General features: G+C 58.0%; 1 protein-coding gene across 1 annotated transcript in view; it reads right to left on the reverse strand.

The window, feature by feature from the left end:
• The window catches only part of ANKRD52 (ankyrin repeat domain 52), a 51883-nt gene that overhangs the window by 17684 nt on the left and 18942 nt on the right, over nucleotides 1-15257 (reverse strand). Inside the window, exons 14-19 of the mRNA XM_063182764.1 lie at nucleotides 14890-15030; nucleotides 11947-12015; nucleotides 10114-10225; nucleotides 6938-7009; nucleotides 2841-3042; nucleotides 1084-1171 (exon numbers count right to left, since the gene is read on the reverse strand). Of these exons, the coding sequence (XP_063038834.1) occupies nucleotides 1084-1171; nucleotides 2841-3042; nucleotides 6938-7009; nucleotides 10114-10225; nucleotides 11947-12015; nucleotides 14890-15030 (684 nt within the window). The remainder of the gene's footprint in view (nucleotides 1-1083; nucleotides 1172-2840; nucleotides 3043-6937; nucleotides 7010-10113; nucleotides 10226-11946; nucleotides 12016-14889; nucleotides 15031-15257) is intronic.

The raw sequence follows: 15257 nt of genomic DNA on the forward strand, positions 1-15257 counted from the left end.
AGGTTCTCCTCCCTGTCCCAGGATCCCACCATGATTTCATCACCAATAAACCAAATTAACTTAATGAATATCCCAAATTCCACCCCATTTTGGCTGTGCTGGAGCTGCTGAGGGATCTCTCCTGGTTCTTATCTCAAGCTGGGACCTTCCAGCAGGTGTCTCTACCTGTCTCAGGATCCCACCATGATTTCATCATTAATTAACTCAACCAATATCCCAAATTCCAGCTCATTTTGGCCATGCTGGAGTTGCTGAGGGATCTCTCCAGGTCCTCATCTCAAGCTGGGACCTTCCAGCAGGTTCTCCTCCCTGTCCCAGGATCCCACCATGATTTTATCACTAATAAACCAAATTAACTTAATGAATATCCCAAATTCCACCCCATTTTGGCTGTCCTGGAGTTGCTGAGGGATCTCTCCTGGTCCTCATCTCAAGCTGGGACCTTCCAGCAGGTTCCACTCCCTGTCTCAGGATCCCACCATGATTTCATCACTAATAAACCCAATTAATGAATATCCCAAATTCCACCCCATTTTGGCTGTGCTGGAGCTGCTGAGGGATCTCTCCTGGTTCTTATCTCAAGCTGGGACCTCCCAGCAGGTGTCTCTACCTGTCCCAGAATCCCACCATGATTTCATCACTAATAAACCAAATTAACCAATATCCCAAATTCCACCCCATTTTGGCTGTCCTGGAGTTGCTGAGGGATCTCTCCTGGTTCTTATCTCAGGCTGGGACCTTCCAGCAGGTGTCTCTACCTGTCCCAGAATCCCACCATGATTTCATCACCAATAAACCAAATTAACTCAACCAATATCCCAAATTCCAGCTCATTTTGGCCATGCTGGAGTTGCTGAGGGATCTCTCCTGGTCCTCATCTCAAGCTGGGACCTTCCAGCAGGTTCTCCTCCCTGTCCCAGGATCCCACCATGATTTCATCACTAATAAACCAAATTAACTTAATGAATATCCCAAATTCCACCCCATTTTGGCCATGCTGGAGCTGCTGAGGGATCTCTCCTGGTCCTCATCTCAAGCTGGGACCTTCCAGCAGGTGGCCCTGGTGGCCCTGGTGGCACTCACTGGCCGTGGATGTCCATGACGTCGGTGATGTCCGCCCGCTCGCCGCTGTCGATCAGGAGGTGCAGGGAATCCGTGTTCCCGTTGGCAGCTGGGCGCAGGAACGGGAAATGGGAGGAGGAGAAGAGAAACGGGGTGAAGAGAGAGGAAGAGGGATGAGGACAAGAGGGACAGGACAGAGGGACAGAAAAGAGAGACGAGCAAAGGGCGATGATGAAGGAGGACAAGGAAAAAGAGATGACAAATCAGAAACCCCCAAACCCTCAGGAATGGGCTGAACCCCTGGGGTTTCTGGGTTCTGTAGGGCCCCATCCCCATCCCTTGCAAGACCCAGAACCCCTGAGGAACCCTCCCAGAACACCCCAAGAACCCTCCCAGGACATTCCAGAACCCTCCCAGAACACCCCAAGAACCCTCCCAGGACATTCCAGAACCCTCCCAGAACACCCCAAGAACCCTCCCAGCGCCCAGAACACCCTGAGAACCCTCCCAGGACATTCCAGAACCCTCCCAGGACACCCCAAGAACCCTCCCAGGATCCTCTGAAGTCACTTTGGAACCCTTCCAAGACCTGCAGGAGCCCAGAACACCATAAGAACCCTCCCAGGATATTCCAGAACCCTCTCAGGACACCCCAAGAACCCTCCCAGAACCCTTCCAGGACCTTCCCAAGACACTTTTGGAGCCCTTCCAAGACCTGCAGGAGCCCAGAACACCATCAGAACCCTCCCAGGATATTCCAGAACCCTCCCAGGACACCCCAAGAACCCTTCCAGAACCACCCCAGGACCCTCTCAAGTCACTTTGAAACCCTTCCAAGAGCTGCAGGAGCCCAGAACCCCCTGAGGAACCCTCCCAAAACACCCCAAGAACCCTCCCAGAACCCTTCCAGGACCTGCAGGAGCCCAGAACCCCTCAGGAACCCTTCCAGAACCTTCCCAGAACCCTCCCAGGACACCCCAAGAACCCTTCCAGAACCATCCCAGGACCCTCTCAAGTCACTTTGAAACCCTTCCAAGAGCTGCAGGAGCCCAGAACCCCCTGAGGAACCCTCCCAAAACACCCCAAGAACCCTCCCAGAACCCTTCCAGGACCTGCAGGAGCCCAGAACTCCTCAGGAACCCTTCCAGAACCTTCCCAGAACACCCCAAGAACTCTTCCAGAACAATCCCAGGACCCTCTCAAGTCACTTTGAAACCCTTCCAAGACCTGCAGGAGCCCAGAACCCCTGAGGAACCCTCCCAGAACCCTTCCAAGAGCTGCAGGAGGCCATAACCTCCTGAGGAAGCCTTCCAAGAGCTGCAGGAGCCCAGAACCCCCTGAGGAACCCTCCCAAAACACCCCAAGAACCCTCCCAGAACCCTTCCAAGACCTGCAGGAGCCCAGAACCCCCTGAGGAACCCTCCCAAAACACCCCAAGAACCCTCCCAGAACCCTTCCAAGAGCTGCAGGAGCCCAGAACCCCCTGAGGAACCCTCCCAAAACACCCCAAGAACCCTCCCAGAACCCTTCCAAGACCTGCAGGAGCCCAGAACCCCCTGAGGAACCCTCCCAAAACACCCCAAGAACCCTCCCAGAACCCTCCCAAGATCTGCAGGAGCCCAGAACCCCCTGAGGAACCCTCCCAAAACACCCCAAGAACCCTCCCAGAACCCTCCCAAGACCTGCAGGAGCCCAGAACCCCCTGAGGAACCCTCCCAGAACCCTCCCAAGACCTGCAGGAGCCCAGAACCCCCTGAGGAACCCCTGCCAGGTGCCACCTGCAGCGTGGAGAGGCGTCCACTTCCTCTTCCTCTCCTTGACCAGGGCGGAGGCGCCGTGGCTGGTGAGCACCTGCACGCACTCGCTGGCGCCGCGCTCCGTGGCCAGGTAGAGCGCGGTGCGGCCCTTGTGGTCCCGCACGTCCAGGTTCACCAGCGTCTCAGCCAGAGCCTTGAGGGCTTCACAGTGACCATTGTAGGCCTGGGGACAGACAGGAATGTCCCTTCAGTACCCAAAGTGTCCCTCATGTACTCAAAGTGTCCTTCAGGTAACCAGAAATGTCCTCCAGGCAATTAAAGTGTCCTTCAGTACCCAAAGTGTCCCTCAGGTAGTTGGAGGGTTCCTCGGGTAGTCAAAGTCTCACCCAGCCACCCAAACTGTCCCTCAGACACCCAAAGTGTCCCTCAGGCAACCAAAGTGTCCTTTAGGTATCCAAAGTGTCCCCCAAGTAACCAGAAATGTCCCTCAGACACCCAAAGTGTCCCTCAGGAACTCAGTGTCCCTCAGGTAAGCAGAAATGTCCTCCAGGCACCCAGAGTGTCCTTCAGGTACTCAAAGTGTCCTTCAGCCAACCACAACTGTCCCTTGGGTAACCAAAATGTCCCTCGGGCAACCAGAAAAGTCTCCAAAGTGTCCCTGGTGTCCCTCAAGCACCTGAAGTGTCCTTCAGGTAACCAGAAATGTCCCTCACCAGCGTCTCAGCCAGAGCCTTGAGGGCTTCACAGTGACCATTGTAGGCCTGGGGACAGACAGGAATGTCCCTTCAGTACCCAAAGTGTCCCTCAGGTAACAAGAAATGCCCTCCAGGCAACCAAAGCGTCCCTCAGGTACTCAAAATGTTCCTTCAAGTACCCAAAGTGTCCCTCAGGTACTCAAAGTGTCCCTCAGGTAACCAGAAATGTCCCTTGGGCAACCAGAAAAGTCCCTCAGGTAGCCAAAGTGTCCCTCAGGAACCCAAAGTGTCCCTCAGGAACCCAAAGTGTCCTTCAGGTACCCAAAGTGTCCTTCAGGAACCCAAAGTGTCCTTCAGGTACCCAAAGTGTCCCTCAGGTACCCAAAGTGTCCTTCAGGAACCCAAAGTGTCCTCCAGGTACCCAAAGTGTCCTTCAGGTAGCTGGAGTGTTCCTCAGGGAGCCAAAGTGTCACCCAGGCACCCAGAAATGTCCCTGTCATGCACCCAGAAGTGTCTCCTAAAGTACCCCCTAAGCACCCAGAAATGTCCCCACCAGAAACGTCACCCCCAGAACCCTTCCAGGACCCAGAACGCCCCGAGAACCCTTCCAGAACCATTCCAGGACACTGTGGGAACCCTTCCAGGACCTGCAGGAGCCCAGAACCCCTCAGAAACCCTCCCAGGACCCTCAGGAACCCTCCCAGGACCCCTCAGGAGCCCAGAACCCCTCAGGAACCCTTCCAGGACCCAGCAGGAACCCAGGACAGCACCAGAACACTCTCAAGACCATCCCAGGCCACCCCAGAACCCTTCCAGAACCCTCCAGAACCCTTCCAGGACACCCCCAGAACCCTTCCAGGACCATCCCAGGCCACCCCAGAACCCTTCCAGGACCCTCAGGAACCCTCCCAGGACCTGCAGGAGTCCAGAACCCCTCAGGAACCCCTCCAGGACCCTCAGGAACCCTTCCAGGACCCTCAGGAACCCTTTCAGGACCCCTCAGGAACCCTTCCAGGACCCTCAGGACCCCCTCCAGGACCCTCAGGAACCCCTCCAGGACCCTCAGGAACCCTTCCAGGACCCTCAGGAACCCTCCCAGGACCCTCAGGACCCCTCCAGGACCCTCAGGAACCCTTCCAGGACCCTCAGGACCCTTCCAGGACCCTCAGGAACCCTTCCAGAACCCCTCAAGAACCCCTCCAGGACCCTCAGGAACCCTTCCAGAACCCCTCAAGAACCCCTCCAGGACCCTCAGGAACCCTCCCAGGACCCTCAGGACCCTTCCAGGACCCTCAGGAACCCCTCCAGGACCCTCAGGAACCCTCCCAGGACCCTCAGGAACCCTCCCAGGACCCTCAGGAACCCCTCCAGGACCCTCAGGACCCTTCCAGGACCCTCAGGACCCTCCCAGGACCCTCAGGACCCTTCCAGGACCCTCAGGAACCCTCCCAGGACCCTCAGGACCCTTCCAGGACCCTCAGGACCCTCCCAGGACCCTCAGGAACCCCTCAGGAACCCTTCCAGGACCATCAGGAACCCTCCCAGGAGCCTCAGGACCCTTCCAGGACCCTCAGGACCCTTCCAGGACCCTCAGGAACCCTCAAGAACCCCTCCAGGACCCTCAGGAACCCTCCCAGGACCCTCAGGAACCCTTCCAGGACCCTCAGGAACCCTCCCAGGACCCTCAGGACCCTCCCAGGACCCCTCAGGAACCCTTCCAGGACCCTCAGGACCCCCTCCAGGACCCTCAGGAACCCTTCCAGGACCCCTCAGGAAACCCTCCAGGACCCTCAGGAACCCCTCCAGGACCCTCAGGAACCCTTCCAGGACCCTCAGGAACCCTTCCAGGACCCTCAGGACCCTTCCAGGACCCTCAGGAACCCTCCCAGGACCCTCAGGAACCCCTCAGGAACCCTCAGGAACCCTTCCAGGACCCTCAGGAACCCTTCCAGGACCCTCAGGACCCTTCCAGGACCATCAGGAACCCTTCCAGGACCCTCAGGAACCCTCCCAGGACCCTCAGGACCCTTCCAGGACCCTCAGGAACCCTCCCAGGACCCTCAGGAACCCTTCCAGGACCCTCAGGAACCCTCCCAGGACCCTCAGGAACCCTTCCAGGACCCTCAGGAACCCTCCCAGGACCCCTCAGGAACCCTTCCAGGACCCTCAGGACCCTTCCAGGACCATCAGGAACCCTCCCAGGACCCTCAGGACCCTTCCAGGACCCTCAGGAACCCTCCCAGGACCCTCAGGACCCTTCCAGGACCCTCAGGAACCCCTCCAGGACCCTCAGGAACCCTCCCAGGACCCTCAGGACCCTTCCAGGACCCTCAGGACCCTTCCAGAACCCCTCAAGAACCCTTCCAGGACCCTCAGGAACCCTCCCAGGACCCTCAGGAACCCTCCCAGGACCCTCAGGACCCTTCCAGGACCCTCAGGACCCTTCCAGGACCCTCAGGACCCTTCCAGGACCCTCAGGACCCTCCCAGGACCCTCAGGAACCCTCCCAGGACCCTCAGGACCCTTCCAGGACCCTCAGGACCCTTCCAGGACCATCAGGAACCCTTCCAGGACCCTCAGGAACCCTTCCAGGACCCTCAGGACCCTTCCAGAACCCCTCAAGAACCCCTCCAGGACCCTCAGGACCCTTCCAGGACCCTCAGGAACCCCTCCAGGACCCTCAGGAACCCCTCCAGGACCCTCAGGAACCCCTCCAGGACCCTCAGGAACCCTCCCAGGACCCCTCAGGAACCCTTCCAGGACCCTCAGGAACCCCTCAGGAACCCTCAGGAACCCTCCCAGGACCCTCAGGAACCCCTCAGGAACCCTCAGGAACCCTTCCAGGACCCTCAGGACCCTTCCAGGACCCTCAGGAACCCTCCCAGGACCCTCAGGACCCTTCCAGGACCCTCAGGACCCTCCCAGGACCCTCAGGACCCCTCCAGGACCCTCAGGACCCTTCCAGGACCCTCAGGACCCTTCCAGGACCCTCAGGAACCCCTCAGGAACCCTCAGGACCCTCCCAGGACCCCTCAGGAACCCTTCCAGGACCCTCAGGACCCTCCCAGGACCCTCAGGACCCTCCCAGGACCCTCAGGACCCTTCCAGGAGCCTCAGGACCCTTCCAGAACCCCTCAAGAACCCCTCCAGGACCCTCAGGAACCCTTCCAGGACCCTCAGGACCCTCCCAGGACCCTCAGGACCCTTCCAGAACCCCTCAAGAACCCCTCCAGGACCCTCAGGACCCTCCCAGGAGCCTCAGGAACCCTTCCAGGACCCTCAGGACCCTCCCAGGACCCTCAGGAACCCCTCAGGAACCCTTCCAGGACCCTCAGGAACCCCTCCAGGACCCTCAGGACCCTTCCAGGACCCTCAGGACCCTTCCAGGACCCTCAGGACCCTTCCAGGACCCGCAGCACTCACAGCTAAGTGCAAAGGGCTGACTGGAACGGTGCTTTCCACATCCTCCAGGCAGTTAAAGGACATTTCCAGGAGCTGCAAGGACAAAACCCCAAATCCAGACCTGACCCCAGAGCTCCTCAAACCCACCCCGAGCTGCACCACAAGGGCAAAAACCCCAAAAACTCCAAAAACTCCAACCCCAAAACCCCAAAAAAAATCCAAAAATCCCAACCCTAAAACCCCAAAAACTCCAAAAAATCTTGGCCCTAAAACCCAAAAACTCCAAAAATCCCAACCCTAAAACCCCAAAAAATCTTGGCCCAAAAACCCAAAAACTCCAAAAATCCCAACCCCAAAACCCCAAAAAATCCAAAAATCCGAACCCCAAACGCCAAAAAATCCAAAAATCCCAACCCAAAACCCCAAAAAAATCCAAAAATCCCAACCCCAAAACCCCAAAAACTCCAAAAAATCTTGGCCCTAAAACTCAAAAAAACTCCAAAAATCCCAAGCCCAAAAACCCCAAAAATCCCACCCCAAAACCCCAAAAAATCCAAAAATTCTGACCCCAAAACCCCAAAAACTTCAACCCCAAAACCCCAAAAATTTGGGATGGGCTATTCCAAAAAATCCCATTTTTTCCTGACTCTAATTCCCATCTTTTCTCTCAGTTTTGAGTTTTCCAGCTCAAATTTTTCACTGCAGCTCCGATTTTCCCTCTTTCCTGGTTGGGATTTTTCTCTTTCTCTTTGGGATTTTTTCTCTTTCCCACTTGGGGTTTTCCCTCTTTCCTGGGTGTGTTTTCCCCCATTTTTGGGGCTGCTTTCCCCCATTTTTTGGGGCTGTTTTCCCCCATTTTTGGGGGCTGTTTTCCCCCATTCCTGGTGGTATTTTCCCCCATTTTCTGGGGCTGCTTTCCCCCATTTTTGGGGCTGTTTTCCCCCATTCCTGGTGGTATTTTCCCCCATTTTTGGGGCTGTTTTCCCCCATTCCTGGTGGTGTTTTCCCCCATTTTTGGGGCTGCTTTCCCCCATTTTTGGGGCTGCTTTCCCCTATTCCTGGTGGTATTTTCCCCCATTTTCTGGGGCTGCTTTCCCCCATTTTTGGGGGCTGTTTTCCCCCATTCCTGGTGGTATTTCCCCCCATTCCTGGTGGTGTTTTCCCCCATTTTTGGGGCTGCTTTCCCCCATTTTTTGGGGCTGTTTTCCCCCATTTTTGGGGCTGTTTTTCCCCATTTTTGGGGGCTGTTTTCCCCCATTCCTGGTGGTATTTTCCCCCATTTTTGGGGCTGTTTTCCCCCATTTTTTGGGGCTGTTTTCCCCTATTCCTGGTGGAATTTCCCCCCATTCCTGGTGGTGTTTTCCCCCATTTTTGGGGCTGCTTTCCCCCATTTTTTGGGGCTGTTTTCCCCCATTTTTGGGGGCTGTTTTCCCCCATTCCTGGTGGTATTTTCCCCCATTCCTGGTGGTATTTTCCCCCATTTTTGGGGCTGTTTTCCCCCATTTTTGGGGCTGTTTTCCCCCATTTTTGGGGCTGATTTCCCCCATTCCTGGTGGTATTTCCCCCCATTCCTGGTGGTGTTTTCCCCCATTTTTGGGGCTGCTTTCCCCCATTTTTTGGGGCTGTTTTCCCCCATTTTTGGGGCTGTTTTCCCCCATTCCTGGTGGTATTTTCCCCCATTCCTGGTGGTATTTTCCCCCATTTTTGGGGCTGCTTTCCCCCATTTTTGGGGCTGTTTCCCCCCATTTTTGGGGCTGTTTTCCCCCATTTTTGGGGCTGTTTTCCCCCATTCCTGGTGGTATTTTCCCCCATTTTCTGGGGCTGCTTTCCCCCATTTTTGGGGCTGCTTCCCCCCATTCCTGGTGGTGTTTTCCCCCATTTTTGGGGCTGCTTTCCCCCATTTTTGGGGCTGCTTCCCCCCATTCCTGGTGGTGTTTTCCCCCATTTTTGGGGCTGCTTTCCCCCATTTTTGGGGCTGCTTTCCCCCATTTTTGGGGCTGATTTCCCCCATTCCTGGTGGTATTTTCCCCCATTTTTGGGGCTGTTTTCCCCCATTTTTGGGGCTGTTTTCCCCCATTTTTGGGGGCTGTTTTCCGCCATTCCTGGTGGTGTTTTCCCCCATTCCTGGTGGTATTTTCCCCCATTTTTGGGGCTGCTTTCCCCCATTTTTGGGGCTGTTTTCCCCCATTTTTGGGGCTGTTTTCCCCTATTCCTGGTGGTATTTTCCCCCATTTTCTGGGGCTGCTTTCCCCCATTTTTGGGGCTGCTTCCCCCCATTCCTGGTGGTGTTTTCCCCCATTTTTGGGGCTGTTTTCCCCCATTTTTGGGGCTGTTTTCCCCCATTTTTGGGGGCTGTTTTCCCCCATTCCTGGTGGTATTTTCCCCCATTCCTGGTGGTATTTTCCCCCATTTTTGGGGCTGTTTTCCCCCATTTTTGGGGCTGCTTTCCCCTATTCCTGGTGGTATTTTCCCCCATTTTCTGGGGCTGCTTTCCCCCATTTTTGGGGCTGATTTCCCCCATTCCTGGTGGTATTTTCCCCCATTTTTGGGGCTGCTTTCCCCCATTTTTGGGGCTGCTTTCCCCCATTTTTGGGGCTGCTTTCCCCCATTTTTGGGGCTGCTTTCCCCCATTTTTGGGGCTGTTTTCCCCCATTTTTGGGGCTGATTTCCCCCATTCCTGGTGGTATTTTCCCCCATTTTTGGGGCTGTTTTCCCCCATTTTTGGGGCTGATTTCCCCCATTCCTGGTGGTATTTTCCCCCATTTTCTGGGGCTGCTTTCCCCCATTTTTGGGGCTGCTTTCCCCCATTCCTGGTGGTATTTTCCCCCATTTTTAGGGCTGTTTTCCCCCATTTTTGGGGTTGTTTTCCCCCATTTTTTGGGGCTGTTTTCCCCCATTCCTGGTGGTATTTTCCCCCATTCCTGGTGGTATTTTCCCCCATTTTTGGGGCTGTTTTCCCCCATTTTTGGGGCTGCTTTCCCCTATTCCTGGTGGTATTTTCCCCCATTTTCTGGGCTGCTTTCCCCCATTTTTGGGGCTGATTTCCCCCATTCCTGGTGGTATTTTCCCCCATTTTTGGGGCTGCTTTCCCCCATTTTTGGGGCTGTTTTCCCCCATTTTTGGGGCTGATTTCCCCCATTCCTGGTGGTATTTTCCCCCATTTTTGGGGCTGATTTCCCCTCTCCTGGAGCCCTCACCAGCTCGAGGTTCTGCCGGTTGCCGTAGGCGGCCGCGTAGTGGACGGCGGTGTAGCCCTGCTTGTCCCGCAGGGAGGGGTCAGCACCGTTGTCCAGCAGGAATTCCAGACAGCTAAAATTGGGAAAAAAAACCCCAAAAAAATTAAAGAAAAGGATAAAAAAAATCTGTAGGGAAAGTCACAAAACCTCACAGAAAGTGCTGGGAGTGAAGGGGTGGGTTTGGGCTGGAACAGGAGCAGGGGTTCCTCTGCTCCTCAGCAGAGAGGATTCCCAGGAAAATCCCAGCCAATTCCCATTAAACTCCCAGCAAATTCTCAGTAAAATTCCCAGAAAAAAAAAAAAAAAAAAAAAAAAAACAAATCCCAGCAAAATTGCTATCAAATTCCCAGCAATATTCCCAGTAAAATCCCAGTAAATTTTAGCAAATTCCCAACGGATTCCCAGTAAATTCCCAGCAAAATTCCAGTAAAATTTGAGCAAATTCCCAGCAAATCCCCAGTAAAATCCCATCAAATTCCCAGTAAATTTTAGCAAATTCCCAGTTAATTCCTAGTCCATTCCCAGTCGGTTCCCAGTCCACTCCCAGTTAAATCCCAGTCCATTCCAGTTCAATCCCAGTTAATCCCAGTCCACTCCCAGTTAATCCCAGTCCATTCCAGTTCAATCCCAGTTAAATCCCAGTCCATTCCCAGTTAATCCCAGTCCATTCCAGTTCAATCCCAGTTTCATTCCAGTTCAACCCCAGTCTATTCCAGTTCAATCCCAGTTAATCCCAGTCCATTCCCAGTTCAATCCCAGTCCATTCCCAGTTAACCCCAGTCCATTCCCAGTTCAATCCCAATCCATTCCAGTTCAATCCCAGTTAATCTCAGTCCATTCCAGTTCAATCCCAATCCATTCCACTTCAAACCCAGTTAATCCCAGTCCATTCCCAGTTCAATCCCAGTCCATTCCCAGTTCAATCCCAGTTAAATCCCAGTCCATTCCAGTTAAATCCCAATCCATTCCCAGTTAAATCCCAGTCCATTCCAGTTAAATCCCAGTTAAATCCCAGTCCATTCCCAGTTCAATCCCAGTCCATTCCCAGTTCAATCCCAGTCCATTCCCAGTTCAATCCCAGTTAAATCCCTGTCCATTCCCAGTTCAATCCCAGCCCATTCCAGTCCATTCCCAGTTAACCCCAGTCCATTCCCAGCTCATTTCCAATCCGTTCCCAGTTAATCCCACTCCATCCCAGTCCATTCCCAGTCCATCTCAGTCCATTCCCAGTCCATCCCAGTTAAATCCCAGTCCCTCCCAGTCCATTCCAGTTAATCCCAGTCCATTCCCAGTCCATTCCCAGTCCCTCCCAGTCCATTCCAGTTAATCCCAGTCCATTCCAGTCCCTCCCAGTCCATCCCAGTCCCTCCCAGTCCATTCCCAGTCCATTCCCAGTCCATTCCAGTTAATCCCAGTCCATCCCAGTCCCTCCCAGTCCATCCCAGTCCCTCCCAGTCCATTCCCAGTCCATTCCCAGTCCATTCCAGTTAATCCCAGTCCATCCCAGTCCATTCCCAGTCCATTCCCAGTCCATTCCAGTCCATCCCAGTCCATTCCCAGTCCCTCCCAGTCCCTCCCAGTCCATCCCAGTCCCTCCCAGTCCATTCCCAGTCCATTCCAGTTAATCCCAGTCCATCCCAGTCCATTCCCAGTCCCTCCCAGTCCATTCCCAGTCCCTCCCAGTCCATCCCAGTCCATTCCCAGTCCCTCCCAGTCCCTCCCAGTCCATTCCCAGTCCATCCCAGTTAAATCCCAGTTAAATCCCAGTCCCTCCCAGTCCCTCCCAGCACTCACAAGAACGCCTCCTTCAGCCTCGACTCCTTCAGGGGCTCCTCCTCGCTGGGTCCTGAGTGAGCCTCGGCTCTGCAACGGCACCGGGGACACCGCGGTGACAACGGGGACAGGGGACAGTGACAGTGCCCATGGGGACACCAGGGCCACCAGGGACACCACAGTGACAATGGTGACAATGATCATGACCACCCTCAGTGCCCCCCCCAGGTACCACTTCAGGCTGGTGACAGTGCCCCTGGTATCCCCAGTACCACCTGAGACCGGTGACAATGCCCCCAGTGCCCCCAAGGTGTCCCCCCAGTGCCATTAGTGCCACCTAGGGTTGGTGACAATGCCCCCAGGTGCCACTTCAGGCCGGTGACAATGCCCACAGTGCCCCCCAGTGCCACCTGGGGCTGGCGCCAGTGCCCCCAGGTGCCATCTCAGGCTGGTGACAGTGCCTGCAGTGCCCCAGGGTGCACTCCCAGTGCCATTAGTGCCAACTGGGGCTGGTGGCAGTGCCCCCAGGTGCCTGCAGTACCATGTCAGGCCGGTGACAGTGCCCTGGATGCCCCCCCAGTGCCACCTGGGGTTGGTGGCAGTGCCCCCAGGTACCACCTCAGGCTGGTGACAATGCCCCAGGTGCTCTCCCAGTGCCACCTCAGGCTGGTGGCAGTGCCCAGGTGCCACCTGGGGTTGGTGGCAGTGCCCTCACCTGCGGTAGGTGTCGGAGGGCAGGGCTGTGCAGCCTCTGCCATCACCGACAGTGCCCCCTGTACCCCCGGGTGCCATCTCAGGCTGGCGACAATGCCCGCGGTGCCCCCAGTGCCCCCTGGCAGTGCCCAGGTGCCCTCACCTGCGGTAGGTGTCGGAGGGCAGGGCCGTGCAGCCTTTGCCATCACCGACAGTGCCCCCTGTACCCCCAGGTGCCACCTGGGCTGGTGACAATGCCCGCAGTGCCCCCGGTGCCACCCGGCAGTGCCCAGGTGCCCTACAGTGCCCACAGTACCCCCAGTGCCACCTGGGCTGGTGACAATGCCCGCAGTGCCCCAGTGCCACCCGGCAGTGCCCAGGTGCCCTCACCTGCGGTAGGTGTCGGAGGGCAGGGCCGTGCAGCCTCTGCCATCACCGACAGTGCCCCCTGTACCCCCAGGTGCCATCTCAGGCTGGCGACAATGCCCGCGGTGCCCCAGTGCCAGCCGGCAGTGCCCAGGTGCCCTACAGTGCCCCCTGTACCCCCGGTGCCACCTGGGCCGGTGACAATGCCCGCAGTGCCCCAGTGCCCCCTGGCAGTGCCCGGGTGCCCTCACCTGCGGTAGGTGTCGGAGGGCAGGGCTGTGCAGCCTTTGCCATCACCGACAGTGCCCCATGTACCCCCGGTGCCACCTGGGCTGGTGCCAATGCCCGCAGTGCCCCCTTTGCCATCACTGACAGTGCCCCCTGTACCCCCAGTGCCACCTGGGCTGGTGACAATGCCCGCGGCGCCCCCAGTGCCAGTGACAATGCCCGCGGTGCCCCCAGTGCCACCCAGGCCGGTGACAATGCCCGCGGTGCCCCCAGGTGCCATCTCAGGCTGGTGACAATGCCTGCAGTGACCCCGGTGCCACCTGGGCCGGTGACAATGCCCGCGGTGCCCCCGGTGCCCCCTGGCAGTGCCCGGGTGCCCCCTGTACCTGCGGTAGGTGTCGGAGGCGGCCGCGTAGTGCAGCGCCGTGCAGCCTTTGCCATCACCGACAGTGCCCCCTGTACCCCCGGTGCCACCCGGGCCAGTGACAATGCCCACAGTGCCCGCGGTGCCACCCGGCAGTGCCCAGGTGCCCTACAGTGCCCACAGTACCCCCAGTGCCACCTGGGCTGGTGACAATGCCCGCAGTGCCCCAGTGTCACCCGGCAGTGCCCAGGTGCCCTCACCTGCGGTAGGTGTCGGAGGGCAGGGCCGTGCAGCCTTTGCCATCACCGACAGTGCCCCCTGTACCCCCGGGTGCCATCTCAGGCTGGCGACAATGCCCGCGGTGCCCCAGTGCCAGCCGGCAGTGCCCAGGTGCCCTACAGTGCCCCCTGTACCCCCGGTGCCACCTGGGCCGGTGACAATGCCTGCAGTGCCCCCGGTGCCACCTGGGCTGGTGACAATGCCCGCGGTGCCCCAGTGCCCCCTGGCAGTGCCCAGGTGCCCTCACCTGCGGTAGGTGTCGGAGGGCAGGGCCGTGCAGCCTTTGCCATCACCGACAGTGCCCCATGTACCCCCGAGTGCCACCTGGGCTGGTGACAATGCCCGCAGTGCCCCCTTTGCCATCACTGACAGTGCCCCCTGTACCCCCGGTGCCACCTGGGCTGGTGACAATGCCCGCAGTGCCCCCTTTGCCATCACTGACAGTGCCCCCTGTACCCCCGGTGCCACCTGGGCTGGTGACAATGCCCGCGGTGCCCCCAGTGCCAGTGACAATGCCCGCGGTGCCCCCGGTGCCACCCAGGCTGGTGACAATGCCCGCGGTGCCCCCAGGTGCCACCCAGGCCGGTGACAATGCCCGCGGTGCCCCCAGGTGCCATCTCAGGCTGGTGACAATGCCTGCAGTGACCCCGGTGCCACCTGGGCCGGTGACAATGCCCGCGGTGCCCCCGGTGCCCCCTGGCAGTGCCCGGTGCCGCCTGTACCTGCGGTAGGTGTCGGAGGCGGCCGCGTAGTGCAGCGCCGTGCAGCCTTTGCCATCACCGACAGTGCCCCCTGTACCCCCGGTGCCACCCGGGCCAGTGACAATGCCCACAATGCCCACAGTGCCCGCGGTGCCCCCTGGCAGTGCCCGGTGCCCCCTGTACCTTCGGTAGGTGTCGGAGAGCAGGGCTGTGCAGCCTTTGCCATCACCAACAGTACCCCCTGTACCCCCGGTGCCACCCGGGCCAGTGACAATGCCCACAGTGCCCGCGGTGCCCGCGGTGCCCCCTGGCAGTGCCCGGTGCCCCCTGTACCTGCGGTAGGTGTCGGAGGCGGCCGCGTAGTGCAGCGCCGTGCAGCCTTTGCCGTCGGCCTCGTTGACGCCGGCCCCGGCCGTCACCAGCGTCACCGTGCACTGGTAGCTGCCGTTGGCCGCCGCGTAGTGCAGGGGGGTCCTGGGGACAAAGGGGACAGCGCGGCCTCAGGGACCCACCCGCAGCCCTGCGCGCCTGCCAGGACCTGCGGGAGCCCCGGGAACCCTTCCAGAACCTTCCAGGACCTGCAGGAGCCCCGGGAACCCTTCCAGAACCTTCCAGGACCTGCAGGAGCCTCGGGAACCCTTCCAGAACCTTCCAGGAGCCCCGGGAACCCTTCCAGGACCTGCAGGAGCCCAGGATACCCC

The sequence above is a fragment of the Melospiza melodia genome, unplaced genomic scaffold, assembly GCF_035770615.1.
Source record: "Melospiza melodia melodia isolate bMelMel2 unplaced genomic scaffold, bMelMel2.pri scaffold_317, whole genome shotgun sequence".
Lineage (NCBI taxonomy): Eukaryota > Metazoa > Chordata > Aves > Passeriformes > Passerellidae > Melospiza > Melospiza melodia.